Source organism: Hyperolius riggenbachi, chromosome 5 (genome assembly GCF_040937935.1).
Source record: "Hyperolius riggenbachi isolate aHypRig1 chromosome 5, aHypRig1.pri, whole genome shotgun sequence".
Lineage (NCBI taxonomy): Eukaryota > Metazoa > Chordata > Amphibia > Anura > Hyperoliidae > Hyperolius > Hyperolius riggenbachi.
In genome coordinates this window covers 29,769,541-29,785,155 of record NC_090650.1, presented here as the reverse complement: position 1 = coordinate 29,785,155, position 15,615 = coordinate 29,769,541, and the positions used below count along the sequence as shown (strand labels likewise).

The 15,615-nt window shown below is 44.6% G+C and overlaps 1 protein-coding gene across 1 annotated transcript in view; it reads right to left on the bottom strand.

Annotated features, from left to right (window-relative positions):
- Positions 1–1,479: 1,479 nt before the first annotated feature.
- Positions 1,480–15,615, bottom strand: part of LOC137518063 (KAT8 regulatory NSL complex subunit 1-like) — a 111,755-nt gene continuing 97,619 nt past the window's right edge. Inside the window, exons 9-14 of the mRNA XM_068235300.1 lie at positions 13,208–13,368; positions 11,961–12,079; positions 9,531–9,582; positions 7,956–8,068; positions 5,910–6,168; positions 1,480–2,614 (exon numbers count right to left, since the gene is read on the bottom strand). Coding sequence (XP_068091401.1) covers positions 2,303–2,614; positions 5,910–6,168; positions 7,956–8,068; positions 9,531–9,582; positions 11,961–12,079; positions 13,208–13,368 — 1,016 coding nt within the window. The 3' untranslated portion in view covers positions 1,480–2,302. The remainder of the gene's footprint in view (positions 2,615–5,909; positions 6,169–7,955; positions 8,069–9,530; positions 9,583–11,960; positions 12,080–13,207; positions 13,369–15,615) is intronic.

Here is a 15,615-nt window from a genome sequence, read left to right as displayed (position 1 = left end):
GAACAGCAGTTGATGGACCTGGAATTGTCTGGCTGTGGCTCCATCACTGGGCAAGCTGAAGTGAGAAGAATAGAGGCTGCCATATTTATTTCCGTGTCAACAATACCATCAATTTTGGCTGCAGTAGCGTCTAAATTACACCAGAAACAAGCATGCAGCTAATCTTGTCAGATTTGACGTCAGGAACCCCTGATCTGCTGGATGCTTGTTCAGGGTCCATGGCTAAAAGTATTAGAGGCAGAGGATCAGCAGGTCAGCCAGGCAACTGGTAAAAGTGGACCTGAACTCTTGTACAGGACAGAGAGAAAATGCACTCTATGTATTTAGAGAGTTTAGCCTGTAATTCCTCAACTTTAACTAATCCCAAGTGTAATTTAATCCCTCACCTAAATCAGCTCAGGAATATCTGCTGCCTCAGCCAAACAGTTAATTTGTAAAAACAGGATGTTAACCTTATGTCTGCTTCCATGAAAAGCAGGAAGTAGACACTGCAGATTTACTGCAGGATTTGTATCAGCTGTAACACGTTTTTCTTTAAAGGTTATTATGCTGTTGCTTATTTTCTTTAGAGCTGAGAGGAAGTTCTGAGTTCAGGTCCGCTTTAAAGTGACTCCGAGCTCAGAGTAAAAATAAAATTTTTGCGCGGTTTAATCGCACATGCGCCGTACTGTCACCCCGGCCGCCGTCAAGACGCGCGGCGGCCGGCTTGTGACGTCATTCGTGACGTATACGGAAGGAGAAGGCCCGACACTCGCCAGTGTCGCCCGGGGGACCGGCCTGTCCACGCTATGCGGACAGCCGCCGGGAGAAGAGCCAGGAGGCCGGCGTGGGACGTCCCGACCAGGGCTGGGATGGAGAAAGCCCCGGGTAAGTTCAAATTTTATTTTTACTCTGAGCTCGGAGTCCCTTTAAAAGGAAATATATATGGCAGCCTCCATATGGCCCTTGCTTCAGTTGTCCTTTAAAACTGGCCATATACTTATATAGTATAATCAAATACTGAGAATCCTCCTAAAAGACATGGACTAGTCCAGAACCTGTCCATTCTGTCAGATTTCTGTGACAACATAAGAGAATTTATAGCACCTTTTTCTCTGGAAGAAACATACTTCTTATTTGTATGTGTTTACATGTATTTTATTTTGATGATTGATCATTTTATTTATTTATATTGATGATTGACGGCGTACCGAAAACCAGAGCTGTGGAGTCGGTACGAAAATCATCCGACTCCTCAGTTTATGAAGCCACCGACTCCAGATACTCAACTCCACAGCCCTGCCCAAAACTGCAACATTCGCAGCTCTTATCCACCATCCATCACTTCCTTACACTCACCATTCACATAATGCATTTATAGTGTTGTAGCTCCCCACTGTACTTTGCACTGTGCATGTGTGAGCATTTGTGTACCTGGTTAACGTCTTTGCATCATTCATGAACCGATGAATAGAATTAGAAATCAACACAGCCACAAAGTTGTCTAATAGGATTTAGAATTTATTTTGTAGTCTAATTCCATATATCCATATACACCAGGCTATTCTCGTACTGGAGTCCGTTTCCCACCCCACTCATTAAATAATTACAGAATCTTTTGTTCCCGGGGAGAGGGAGGGAGGGCCAGGAAATCCATTCAGTTGTATTTTTTTCTTGGACCACAAGCTCTGCGCAGACAATTCTACACAGATTCTGGCCACCCACTGTGGTAAGTGATGCAAGCAAACGTCGTGTGGGTAACGTGACAAAACACCAAAACATGGCATTCTTCTCCTGCAACCAATACACAGTATAGAAACTAAGGACCACTAGCGGGAACTGTCGACACCAGAACAGCATCTGGTCCCCTTCTCAGCCTGAGAAGCCTCCGACACTGCAAAGCTCACTTCTCTGGCCGTCAAGGGTCTAAACCTGATTCTTCTTCTTCTGACTTTCATACTCATAATTTTCTGTTTAATTAGAATGCTCAGTAAATTTTCCCAATCTTTCACCTCTTTCATCCGGCTAGGTGAGCCTGCTCCGTGTACCTGCACTGCCTGCATGGCTCCCATGACAACAAAGGAGTCATTGGCGTATGGAGAACCACCTACGGCTCACATCGAGTCTCAGGTTCTGGCCTTCGCTCTGTGTTGTACCGATCACAGGTTTCTCACGTCAGCGTGCGCCGCTGAGCCCAGGACCCCCTACGATATGGTGCACCCTAATGCTCCACTTGGGCCTGCAAGCTAGCCAAGCGCTTGATACTGAAATAAAGTATATGGATTTGTGTTCTCTGCTCTCACATCTCGTGATAAAGAGGATCTCATCTCTTGTTCACCAGCCTGGCTGGTAAGTATTCCAGGCTCGCTATCTTGTCACCACCGCTGTGGGATCGGACTCGCACTACTGAAATGCTATTGGGTAGAGGGGGCTCTTTGGAGGCTGGGGTGAGGTTTTCGGTTGACATGCCAGAGTCTATGCTTTCAGTCCGTGTGCCGGGCTTGGGGGAAATCTGCCACAAGACTTCCGGATGAAGCTTCGGCTTGCTTTTGTTGGGCGTTTCAGGCGTGTCCTGGAGAGAGTGGCAGTCCCTGTCTGAGAGGGGGAAGAAGCGAATTTCCCATGGCTGAATGTTCTGCAAGACAACATAGAATAAAGATTATTCTGACACTTTAAAGACCGCAATTCTCTCTCACAGTTCAGCAGGAACATTAAATTGTAGCAGTAAAAGGTACTGGTTTACCTAAAGACCAAAAATACATTCTAAATTATCTAGGAGAAATTAACAAGTTATGAAGTACTAACAAATGAAGTGCGATGCAATAACTAACAGGATGCCAATTATAACTTTTACAAATATACAATGTATTACAAGATGAGAGTAACACAAACTGCCCAATGCAGCCTGAGGCCAGGAGCCCACTACAAAGCGCAATCGCTAGCGGTTTTAATGAGCGTTTTGTAAGCGATTTCATAAGCGTTTTCTGGAGATTTTGGTAGCGATTTTAAAAAGTATCCACGTTTTGCCAGCGATTCTGTAGTGATTTCCAATTAGCGTTTCTAATTCTGATTGGTCCTTTCAATTTTAATTTTTTTTACAGTGTGCAGTAATTTAACCTCTTGACGACCAGCTAACGCCGATTGGCGTAAACTGGTCGTCTGCGGGTTACCATGGAAACGGCCGGAGCGGCCTTTCCATGTCAGTTCACGGAGGGTGTCTCCGTGAACAGCCGGAGAGCCGCCGATAGCGGCTCGCCGGCAAAATGTAAACAGGCGGGGAAGAAATCCCCGCTGTTTACATGATACGGCGCTGCTGCGCAGCAGCGCCGTAAGGCAGATCGGCGATCCCCGGCCTCTGATTGGCCGGGGATCGACGGCATATGATAGGCTGAAGCCTATCCCACAATGCGCAGGACGGATATCCGTCCTGCGCAGCCCAGGAAGGGAGAGGGAGGTAAGAGGAGGGAGCGCACAAAACGCTGCGGAGGGGGGCTTTGAGGAGCCCCCCCCGCTACCCACTAATAGCCGGCGGCGATCAGACCCCCCCAGCAGGACATCCCCCTAGTGGGGAAAAAAGGGGGGGTAGTCTGATCGCCCTGCTGCACTCCTGATCGGTGCTGCGGGCTGTAGAGCCCACGCAGCACTGATCAGTGAAAATTCCCCTGGTCGGCAAGTGGTTAAAAAACACTACCAAAATCGCTCTGTAGCGATTCATGAGTCATTACGCCAGAGTTTATATACTTTACATTGCAGAAATGCTAACACTAAACGCTAACGCTCAAAAATACTGTTTTGCGTTTGCGATTTTGCTAATCGCAATAGCTCCAGGGGAACTTAGGCCATTCATTAGCTTTAGCTGAGTGTTTAGGGAAATCACTAGCGATCTGAATCGCTCTCCCTAAACGCAAAAAATAAAAGAAGCAAGAATCGCTCTAGTGGCTTCCAGCCCTTAAAGACGACCAATGTTGAAGAAAAACAATTCTCCGTTTTAGTGATGAAAGGATCGGCAGGTGCTAGTGTTAGTAACGTATAAATACATCCGAAACTGTGCCCCCTCAAAGTATTTCCAAAGCTCTGTCTCCACCCCCACCTGCATTGCTGCAGTCTGCCCCAGAAAAGCAGCTACCCATTAGGATGCAGTTGCACAGCAACGCAAGTTGGGGTGGCCAAAGATCGCAAGTGGGGGTGGCCAAAGAGCCACTCTGGGCAAAAACCGCCACAGCTGTTTGGCTGAGGGGCAGAGCTTCAGACGTGTAATGGTTTATAGGAGAGTAGGCAAATTACTAACCCTAGCATTCACAGATCCTTGCCTTACTAGAACAATTTATTTTTTCTTTTCAAGCGTGGTGCTCTTTAAACTATGTACACAATGGATTTTGATTGCCCTCAAAAATCCATAGTTTCATGTGACATCCTAGCAAGCGTACAGGTGGCCCTTCTGCAGTTTCTAGTTGGAAAATACTTGGCAGACCACTATTATAATTCCTGCAGTAAGGCCTGGGGCACACTAAAACCCGCTAGCAGATCCGCAAAATGCTAGCAGATTTTGAACCGCTTTTTTTTATTTTTATGAGACTTTTGCTAGCGTTTTGCAGATTGCTGCTGCGGATTTCAGTGTACCATATTTCATATATTGTTACAGTAAAGCTGTTACTGAACAGCTTCTGTAACAAAAACGCCTGCAAAACCGCTCTGAACTGGAGTTTTTCAGAGCGGTTTGCGTTTTTCCTATACTTTACATTGGAGGCAGAAACGCCTCCGCAATCCAAAAATGCCTCACCCCGGGAGTATGCGTTTCAGCAAAACGCCTCCCGCTCTGGTGTGAACCACTCCATTGAGATACATTACCCTAGCGTATCCAAAAATGCTCAAAAAGCTGCTCGTTGTGCCCCAGCCCTTAGATTCCTTTCACTTGGAACTGAATAGGTTGCTCGGCAGAGAGCAGAGCAAGACATCTGTACCGGAAAGGAACATAATGCCTGGAACACACCAAGCAATTTTCCATCAGATAGACGGGTGGAATCGATACTTACCGACAGGTCCGATCTGATTTACCCTTTTCTGCTCACTTCTGTACAAAATCGATCAGAAAAACAATTGGAAATAAGATCTGACAGAAATCGACTTGACCCATCAATCTGACAGGAAATTGCATGGTGATACAATACAAATGACCAATGGGACAGTGATTATACAGTAATGAAAGATTGGGATAAAGGATGGGCAGGAAATTTTTAAGGAGATGGTCGTGAAACCCAGTCTGTATGTGGTAAAGGCTGGGCTGGCCTAAAAAGAAGACAGAGGAAGTTCCAGAGAGTGGGACAGCTTCCATTTTTCCATGAGTGAAAAGCTAACAGCACGTTTACATCTATCTGCTAGAGACATGGGCACTATAAACAGTAGAAAACTAATTTCAACAAATACAGCAGGATACAGAAGCTGCTACAGCTACCTCATTGAAATGACTAGAATGCCGGCCGTACACTGGTGGCTGGCCATACACTGGTCAATGTGGCCCAACAGGTCTGTCTGATAGAATCCCACCACACATTTTCAATCTGTGCGCACTGCCTGCCGGGACCCCAGGACTTACCACCTCATCTTCTCTCCCAGACTGCCGGGAGCAAGGACGCGGCAGCAGAGGGCTTCTGACTTGCACAGGCACGGCGGCTATTGCTGACTTCTGCTTCCGGGTCAAAGCTGCCGACCCAGGGGAGGGTCGGGGCTCGATCTGGACACTTTAGAATGCAATTAGGGGCAATGGGGTTCCTCTAAGATCACTCTGGTGGTATTTCATTTTGTTTCTAACACCATACTGAGAAGAACCAGATAACCTCACTTATTTAAAAGCAACAGTGGTTGTATATGTACAGGAAGATAAGCATTTATAAGCAGTCTCCAGAAGACACTGCCCTGTAACAGCAACTGACCTGTTCTTCCTCATCTAGGACTTCCGGTGTGGAGGACTGCGTGTCTTCGCTCCCGGACAGTACTCTGGTGCGGCTGTGAAACGACAGGCATTGGACAGTGCTGTAAGGCTCTGGGTTGTCGGCTGCAGCAGATGATAGGGATAACGGGATGTCATTAAGGCTGTGGAATCGGATGTCCTGGGAGACCATTTGCTGAAACCCCTGGCTGTAGGTGGAAGGATGTTGTGGTGTCCAGCGACCATCTGACTTGTTGGATGATCTGTTGAATTAATAGAACATTTGCCTTTAAAGTAAAGCCAAAGCCTGGAGACCTAAATTTTACATGAACATTAAGTGCTTTTTCACTAGGAAACCTGATCGCATTGTGAAATTTCAATTACTGGTATCGTGACGGCACTGTGAACCGTTGGGTGTAGTAGCACAATGGCATGAAAAATCGTGCAGGCTGGTGATTGCAATTCGAACAAAAACAATCTGGACTAGTGGAAAAACAGCACCACAATTTACATAAGGGAAGTGCTGTTGTGATCAGCAAAATGGCAGGAATGCAAGGTTTGTCACGGCAAGTGGAAAAGGAAAAGGAGCACTTTCACACCAAGTCCATTACATTGCAACAAACAGTTTTTCCTATGGACCCTTCACATCCAGTGCAGTGGGTTCTGACACGCAACTCATAGCATGCTATGTGTTAACAGGGCAACACGTGCATTTACAGTGAGTGTGCGGCATTCCTTCATTGTAATGTATGCCTCATTGTATGACCGTACAGCAATGCTACTGCAAAGTGCAGCTTTTTGGCTCTGTTGCGTATTTTTATTGCAATGCAACTTACAAAGTGTGAAAGGGCCCTAAAGAGTGGCTGAACCAGTAGCTGAAAAGACAGAAGAACTGCAACATATAGGGCAAAATCCAATTGACTTTTTCTCCTGATATTTCTCCTTGGGAGATTTTATCTTCTGTTTAAAATAACTTTTGCACTCTGCAATTGAAAAAAAAAACTACAAAAAGGTAGGTAAAAATGGACGGTTTTATTAAAAAATATATTGTGTGTATTTCGTTTGCTGCTGGCTTAAAGGCATTTTATTTAGTATAAGAAAATTTCACCTAGGAGACAACAAAGCAGCAGGGACAGACATACAGGTACCGTACTCCCCGGTTAACGAACGAGATAGGTTCGTTCTTAACCTGAATCTTTTAAGTCGGAACACTGTGTCATCTCTGTCCCCTGTACCTCCTATGTGCCCCCCTGTGCCTCCAGTGTCCCCCTCTGTCATCTCTGCCCTCTGCACCTGCTTATAAAAGTTTAAAAGCCATTTTTTCTTTGAATTTCTTAAAATCCAATTTCTAAAAATTTTTTTTTACTTGTTCGCATGGAAACACAGAATCCATGCTGTTCGTATCGGCGGGTCGTTCATAAGTCAGGGACTACCTGTACTATCTCAGGGAACTCCCCCCCCCCCCCCCCCACATATATATTTAAGTAGATAAATACTTGTTCTAATTACACAACAGATGTACTATCCACATTTTGATTTTACTGAATTTTACATAGTAAATTAAGAGAATTCTGTTCCTGGTATTTGCCATTTTGCTTCCCTCTGACTGAAGCAAATCCTGATGTAATTTCCTACCTAATTTTTCTTTTAGATTTCAACAGCTCACTGAACTGTCCTCAGCCAATCAGTGAGGAGCAGGAATGTGGGAAGGGTAATGACAAGCTTCCTTCTCGTTGTCAATGGCAAAAATACAGCCAGGCTGACTGAGATAAGATTCATTACAGCAGAAGCATTTCTGAATAGATTGACGTGGTTACAATGCAGGGTAAGGTTGCAGGCTGCATATTAAAACACAGACGTATGGGTAAATGGAATTTGATTTTGTGGCTGACAGTCCCTCTTTAAGAGAAAAGGGGAATTGGATCGGGCCCATAATGTGGTTATTGTACTCAAAACAGCTTCACGATATCACTCGGTCCATCACATCTGCACTATAAAAACATACCTGGAAAAAAGCTAACAGCATTAATAAAGCAGCAGCACCACGCACCTGCTCCCTCGTCGCTGGGGTGCCGATGAAGTCCAGGAATCCCAGCGGGAGCGCTCCACATCTTCATACAAGCTGTGCCGGCTCAGATATGCCTCATCAGACAAGTCCTCCAGCTGCAGAGCAAACAAGTTAATGCGTCAGTAAAGCAGTATGTATGGAGGAGTCGGCGGTATTATCAAGTGAAGAAAAGGACCATTCTAGACAGCAAAGTCCACTTTGGTGATTGGGGGGGGGGGGGGAGGTCGAGTGGGGAAACTGAACAGAAGCAGCAGAGTGGCAGCGGAGTGAAAACTGATACGATTGACCAGTACTTTTTACCTTCCCTAGCAGGAGTGTATTTGCACAAATATAAACAAATACAAACACTTGGTTCTGTTTCTATTTTTAGAACACTAACTCTGTATCTCCATCTTGTGGCCAAAAAGTAAAACCACATCCAAATACCCTATTATACACCTTCCCATAGAAAAATGGAATACATTTTTTTTACTATTTTTAAAAACCCTTCGAGGTGAAATGGGTAATCAGATCAGTTTTCATGGATCCGTTTGCCACTTAATTGCCAGTGTGAACTGAGCCTAATATACATGCATTGGGTGAATAGTTTTATTATCATGGTATGTGTAGTATCAATAACCTATAGAACGTTCCTGGAGTCTTCATTCTTGTTTTCAAGGATTCTGATTTTTGAGGTTTATACAATAGCCATGTAAGGGCTCTTTCAAACAGAGCATTAAACACCATTTAGCCGCTCATTTGCCAGGTTAAAGTGAACCTCCGGACTAAAAAAAATAAATCTGCTCAGCAGAACTGAAAAGGCTTGGTGTTTCTTTAACAGTTTCACAGCATTAGAACTTTGTTTTTCTTACCAAAGCATCATTTTTAGCTGCATTTTTAGATAAGCTCCACCCATCAAAGAAAAAAAATGCCCGGGCTTTTTTCCCTGATGCTGTGCAGGGCATAATGGGATTTCGTATGTTGTTATTCACGTTGCCTAGCAACTGGGAGAGGTGCTCAGGACACAGGACAGTTGGAACTGCGTCTCATGCAAGAGATAAAAAAAATGGATTGTTAAAGTAATCCTGTAGGGAAAAAAAAGTGCCCCAAGGGGGTTTACTCACCTCTGGAGGGGGATGGCTCTGGATTCTAACGAGGCTTCCCCCATTCTCCTCAGCCAGCTCGCTCCAGCGCTGGCACCCGTGCAGTGTCAGGGACAACGTTTACATTCAGTGGTGCGTGCAAACGCAGTAGCAGCTTCCCGCTGGGGCTGCAGTGGAAACCAGACCAGATCATGCCCGGCTATTCTCATCAGAAAGCCGCTATTACGCACCGCAGACATGCCCTTGTCAGCAGGTTTTCGGGGGTCCCAGCGATGGATCCCCCTTCCTAAGGAGGACAGGAAAAGCCTCTGTAGGCTCTAGAGGCTTCCCCTTCCCAAGGTAAGTACCCCATAGGGTCACTTTTCTTTCCCTTACAAGTACAATTTAAGTAAACACATCTAGCCATCTTTCACAATGGCTACAGATTACAGTGAATGGAATAGTTCCCCCATAGATAAAAGGTATTGCAGCTCACCTGGGGATCCACATCCAGGACTTCATTCTCCGCAGAGTCCAGCGTGCGCCACCTGACGAGATAAATGGTTTCATCATAAAAGCAGTTGCAGCTTCACATTGTGTTCTACACAACTTGTAGCAGGAGGAGCTCAGGCTGTAGGCATCATTCACATGGGATGTTCAATTAAAACACCCAACGTTGAAAATACAAGTTTTTTAGAGAGTCTGAAGCGAGAATAAATCTCGCTTCAGACCTCATATATAGCAGGGGTACGTGTGCCCCTGCTAAACCGCCGCTATCCCGCGGCTTAACGGGGGTCCCTGATCCCCCAAATCCCCTCCGTGATGCGGGGGAGCGCTTCCTGGTTGGGGCAGGGCTAACCGCCGCAGCCCTGCCCCACGCGCGTCTGTCAGCGCGTATCTCCGCCTCTCTCAGTCTACCTTCACTGAGAGGGGCGGGGGAGAGGCAGCGATGCGCGGCTGATAGACGCGAATGGAGGCAGGGCTGCAGCCGTTAGCCCTGCCTCCAGGAGCGACCAAGCCTGCGACTAAGTGTCGCAGTGGGGGGTTTGGGGGTGAAGGGACCCCCGTTTAGCCACGCGTATGCGGCGGTTTAGCAGGGGCACACGTGCCCCTGCTAACTATGAGCTCTGAAGCGAGATTTATTCTCGCTTCAGAGTCTCTTTAAAGAGACATTGAAGCGGAAAATAAATTCTGATATAATGATTTGTATGTAGTACAGCTAAGAATAAAAAAAACATTAGCAGGAGAGACACAAGTCTAATATTGTTTCCAGTAAAGGAAAAGCTAAGAAACTCCAGTAATCTATGCAATTTAGCCATTGAGCTCCACGACTTTCAAAGTCACAAAGAACTCTGCCAGACACTTGAGATAATAAACTTTAAAAGACAATGGCTTCAATTCACTAAGCTTTATCAAACACTTTATCAAACGTTTGATAATTTACCTCATGGGTAAAATCTAATTTTGAATTCACCAAACGTTTGATAAAGTGTTTGATAAAGCTTAGTGAATTGAGGCCAATGTATCTTTTTTCTCTGCAGGGAAGATTTTACAGAGCAGGCTAGTGAACTTTTGAACCCATTTAGAATGCTAAGTAGTGTCTAAACTGCAAATATTAGAGAATGATGCAGGGTTATAAAAAAAACACACACAAAAAAAAAAAAAAAAACACTATATACCGGTAACTGAAAATAAAAATATGAGAATATTTTCTTTGCTACTAAAATTCTAGTAATTATCCATATTACACAACCAATTCATTATATCATTTTTTTTGCTTCAGTGTCTCTTTAAAGAGAATCTGTGCTGTAAAATTCTTACAATAAAAAGCATATCATTCTATTAATTATGTTCTCCTGGGCCCCTCTGTGCTGTTTCTGCCATTCTCTGCTGCAATCCTGGCTTGTAATTGCCAGTTTTAGGCAGTGTTTACAAACAAAAGACATGGCTTCTAACTAGAGTGTGATAGGCTGAGAGGAGCTCAGTGCGTGAGTCATACAGAATGTGCAGGGGGCCTGGAGAGGGTGTTTATAGCTTCTATCTCATCACAAGCAGAGCTGCACATTCCAGCCCGAGTGCCTGAGCCCGACAAAGCATTCAGAGGAAAGAAGAGTAGATTATATAAAAGAGATAATACAGCCACTGTGCAACTAGGAAGGGCTGCAGCAAGACAGACCACATTGAAACAGGTATAGGAACTTAAAGGATAGAAGACATAAGACTGCACATTTTGTTACAGAGTCTCTTTAAGACGATCCACAATGATTTATTCATTTTTTAACTACCCTCCCCTCAAAACCCAGCTTCATACTCACTGGGACCCCTGAAAAATCCATCAATGATATCACACTGGTCCCCCGAAATTAGCATCTGCAGGTCGGCTGCCACATCACCACACTAGCCTCGCGCAGTGACATTGCGGGGGGGGGGGGGGGGGGGTTTGAATGTGGAGGGGAGACCTGTGCAACTCCCCCTCCCCAACAGGAGACAAGGCATGGCTGTTACAGCCATGGACCACCTTCCTAGTATACTGTATATATTCCTAGTATATTGAGAAGCAGGGCATGGTTTCAAGGCAAGAGGAGAGAGCCAGATGGGAAGGGAGTCAAGACCAAGCAGCTAGGAACTGAGTCTATTAGCCAAGAAATAAGCCATGTGAATGAGGCTACCGTGTGCCTTACTTAGGACTCCCTGCTTGTAGAAGAATAAAAAAGCTGGCACACACTTTCAATTAGGATTGGCTAATCACTGACCAATTTTACCACCTCTATGTAGTATGAGGGTCAACATATATGGAATGCGATAAGCTGATTGTGTAGGTAAACCATCATACTACATGGAGGTGGTAGCATTGGTCAGTGGCTGGCCAATCATAATTAAAAGTGTGTTCCAGGCTTTAGCTGTACCAAGGGGAAGAGATGTATACCTCGGTGTTAGGATCTCTTTGTACTGGAGTTTCTCCACTCGGGATGCTGCCACTAGAGACATTGGAATGACGATGTTATCAATGTCATAGGAGTTCTCAAACCTTTTCCGCTTAAGAGCCTGAAATAGAAGAACAGGCAACAGTGAAGCACTTGTAGAGCACTTGTATATAAGCATCCAGCTGAAAATGTGAACAAGATGAAGTCACAAGAAGATGACAGCAAAAATGAGCTCCCCACCTCAGACTGACAAAATGAAGCACAAATGATCAAACCACAGTAGTTTAAAGCGGATACGAGATAAAAAAAAAACTAACTATAACAAGTAACTTTGTAAACTATCTAAACTTTAAATAAGATATATAGACACAGCAAATCTAGCTGCAAACAGCTTTGATAGAATATCATTATTTCTTCCTGTGATACAGTGACAGCAGCCATGTTTGTAAACATTACACAGAGGCCACAGAGGCAGGCTTATCTGCATCTTGAGCAAAAAAACCTACTCCCCCCCCCCCCCCCTCCTGAAATCTCTGGCTAGTAATACCTCCCCCTCCTCCTGCCCAGACTGAGCTTTCATGAGCCCTTGCTACTGTCTGAAAGTGCCTTGGCTCTCTGAAAACCTGTGGGCGTGGCTTGCTTAGTTTATACGGAAGTAGAATTTTAAAACAAAAACAAAAAAAGTATTTGGCTTGAGGAACGCCCTATAAACAATAGGAAAGGAACACAATTATGCAATTAGTAAAAGTTCATCTCGGATCCGCTTTAAGGACACTCCCAGCTACATCCTAACCCTGCCCACTGATCTGCTTCATTTGCACAACATCGTAGCAGATTTGAACTGGGGATGTTACAGCAGAGGAAGGGAAGCCTGCTTACATTGGTAGATCATCAGAATATAAAGTTGAAAACTGTTTGTGTTCAGTTTTCCAAATTTGATTGATATACTATAGCAATGTTGACTTCTAACAAGGCTTTTTACTGATCAGTAGGGTATATCATAGTGCATTTTTTTCATGCTTTAGTACGGTTTAACCTCCCTGGCGGTATGATTTTCCATGGAAATCCACAAACGACCAGCCGCCGCCTATCGGCATTGGACTGTTATGTGGAGAAGGTACACTAAAACGTATAGTTACCCCTGGCAACAAAAGCTCTACAATTTCCACTGAAATTTTGCACTTTTAATAGAGGCATTACTGCGATATCCCGCAAGTCCTCTTGTGTAGGCTCTTCCAGGATTACTCACCGCTGATGAGCTGTTCTGCTGGCTGATTGATGAGGGAGGAGTTTCAGTGAAGGAGGATAGCTGGTGAGCTGCTGGGCTTGGCCTGGGAGTAACTGGAGAAGATGCATGTATGCTGGGGCTTGACACTTCTTTGTATTGCCTGTCATCCCGGAAAAGAGACCCTGTGAAGTAAAGTTGATAGTGCCACCTGTAAGCCATTTTGCCACACTCCCTTTGTTATATACATTTACTCATAAGATTGGTTCTCTACTTTCACACAGTTGCATGCGTTTGGAATGTGCTACTAGGGGCGATTTGTGCTGTCTTGTAGATAAAAGATGGCGCTGTGGAGAATATCACCATTCAAATTACCCTTAACCACTTAAAGAGTAACGGTCAGGCTACAAAAGGTAATTTAAACCTCTATTCTCCTGTGTTAAACAGTTTAGAAGGAAGCCAAAAAGGCATTAGTGAAGATAAAAATCTCTCTTACATTTGATGTGTGCTTATCAGCAAAGCTGTTATTCTTAAGAAGACGCAAGCCGCATACCATACTGCAAAGCATTCTGGGGCTCTCCCCTCGGCTGCTAATGAGAAGTTACAGGGTCAAGTAACAATAGCATGTAACTCAGTCCAGCGCACAGCACTGATAAATCGCACGGCAGAGTACACTGCAGGAGTCCGCTATTGTTCCTAGCCACATGGCTAATTAATATTCACTGCACACTAGTGTTATTCAGTACAAGCTTTTCTGTGATCAGGAAGCAGAGAGGACATGACGACACATTTGGCTTCATAGGAGACAGGCAAACATGGAACCTGCCATGAGCTGTCAGGAGCATCATTCTCTGCATATACTATATAAAAATTCTGTGAAATCCAAACGTGGACAGTGAAATGCATATGTAATGTAAGTATAGCCTATATTTAGCTACTGATATATGTGTTTATTTTCTCTGAGACCTTATACCTAACAGCTCCTCTTTAAGCTCGAAGTGTTTATTTTTTGAATCAGAGCAACTTTCACCTCCCATTCATTTGCCAATAACTTTATCACAACTCATCACAATGAAATGGTCTATATCTTGTTTTTGCCGCCACCAATTAGGCTTTTTTTAGGTGATACATTTTGTTAAGAGTTATTTTATTCTAAATCCATTTTAACAGGAATATTAAGAAATGGAATAAAGTCATTATTTCTCAGTCTTTGGCCATTATAGTTTGAAATTTATACATGCTACCGTAATTAACCACTTAAGGACCAGGGCTGTTTTGAATGATCTGTGCTGCGTTGGCTCTCCAGCCCACAGCACAGATTGTGTAAAAGGCAGGGCGATCAGACCCCCCCTTTTTTCCCCACTAGGGGGATGACCTGCTGGGTGGGCCTGATCGCCGCCGCTCCGTGTAGCTGAGGGGGCAGCGATCCCTGGCCAATCAGAGGCCGGACGATCTCCTTTACGGCACTGCCGTATTGATGTAAACAGCGGGGATTTCTTCCCCGCGTGTATCGGAGGCTCGCAGGCTATTCACGGAGACACCCTCCGTGAACTGACATGGAACGGTCGCTCGTTTCCATATAAAACCACAAACGACCAGCCGCTGCCTATCGGCGTTAGCTGGTCATTAAGTGGTTAAAACCCATGTATTTTATTTGCCCATTTGTCCCGCTTCTTACACCATTTAAATGATGTCCCTATCGCAATGTATGGTGCCGATACTTTATTTGGAAATAAAGGTGCATTTTTTCACTATTTACAAACCCATAATTAAAAAAATTATATACTCCTTTGACATGCATATTTAAGGGCCCGTTTCCACTATCGCGAATCCGCATGCGTTGCCCGCATGCGGATTCGCACAGTCAGTACAAGTGGATGGGACTGTTTCCACTTGTGCGTTTCCCCGCACGTTTTTCTGTGCAGAAAAAATCTGCAGGGTAGGGGCCTCAGAATTCGCCTGCGTGTGGAATGCAGGCGAATCGCACGCAATGTATTTAATAGGGAAATCGCATGCTTTTTCCCCATGCGTTTTTTGCCGCGATTTCGCATAGGTACCCATGTTAATTCACACAGGCAGTGACATGGTTAAAATCGCATACAGCCTTACCTATGCGAAATCGCGGCAAAAAACGCATGCGGAATCGCACCCGCATGCGATTTGCCTGCGGTGATTCGCCGGCGATTTCGTAACGCTATAGTGGAAACGGGCCCTAAAAAGTTCAGACCCTTAGGTAAAAAACTGTTTTTTTATTTTATTTATTTTTTTTATTAAAAATTGTATGTGGGTAATTTTTGGTGCAGGAGGTAAACAGCTAATTTTAAATGTAAAAAAATGTATCTTAAAAAATGGATGTGCGAGTAGTTTTACTATTTGGCCACAAGATGGCCACAGTGAAAAAGTCCTGGAAGCGTGATTGTACGCTTCCAGGA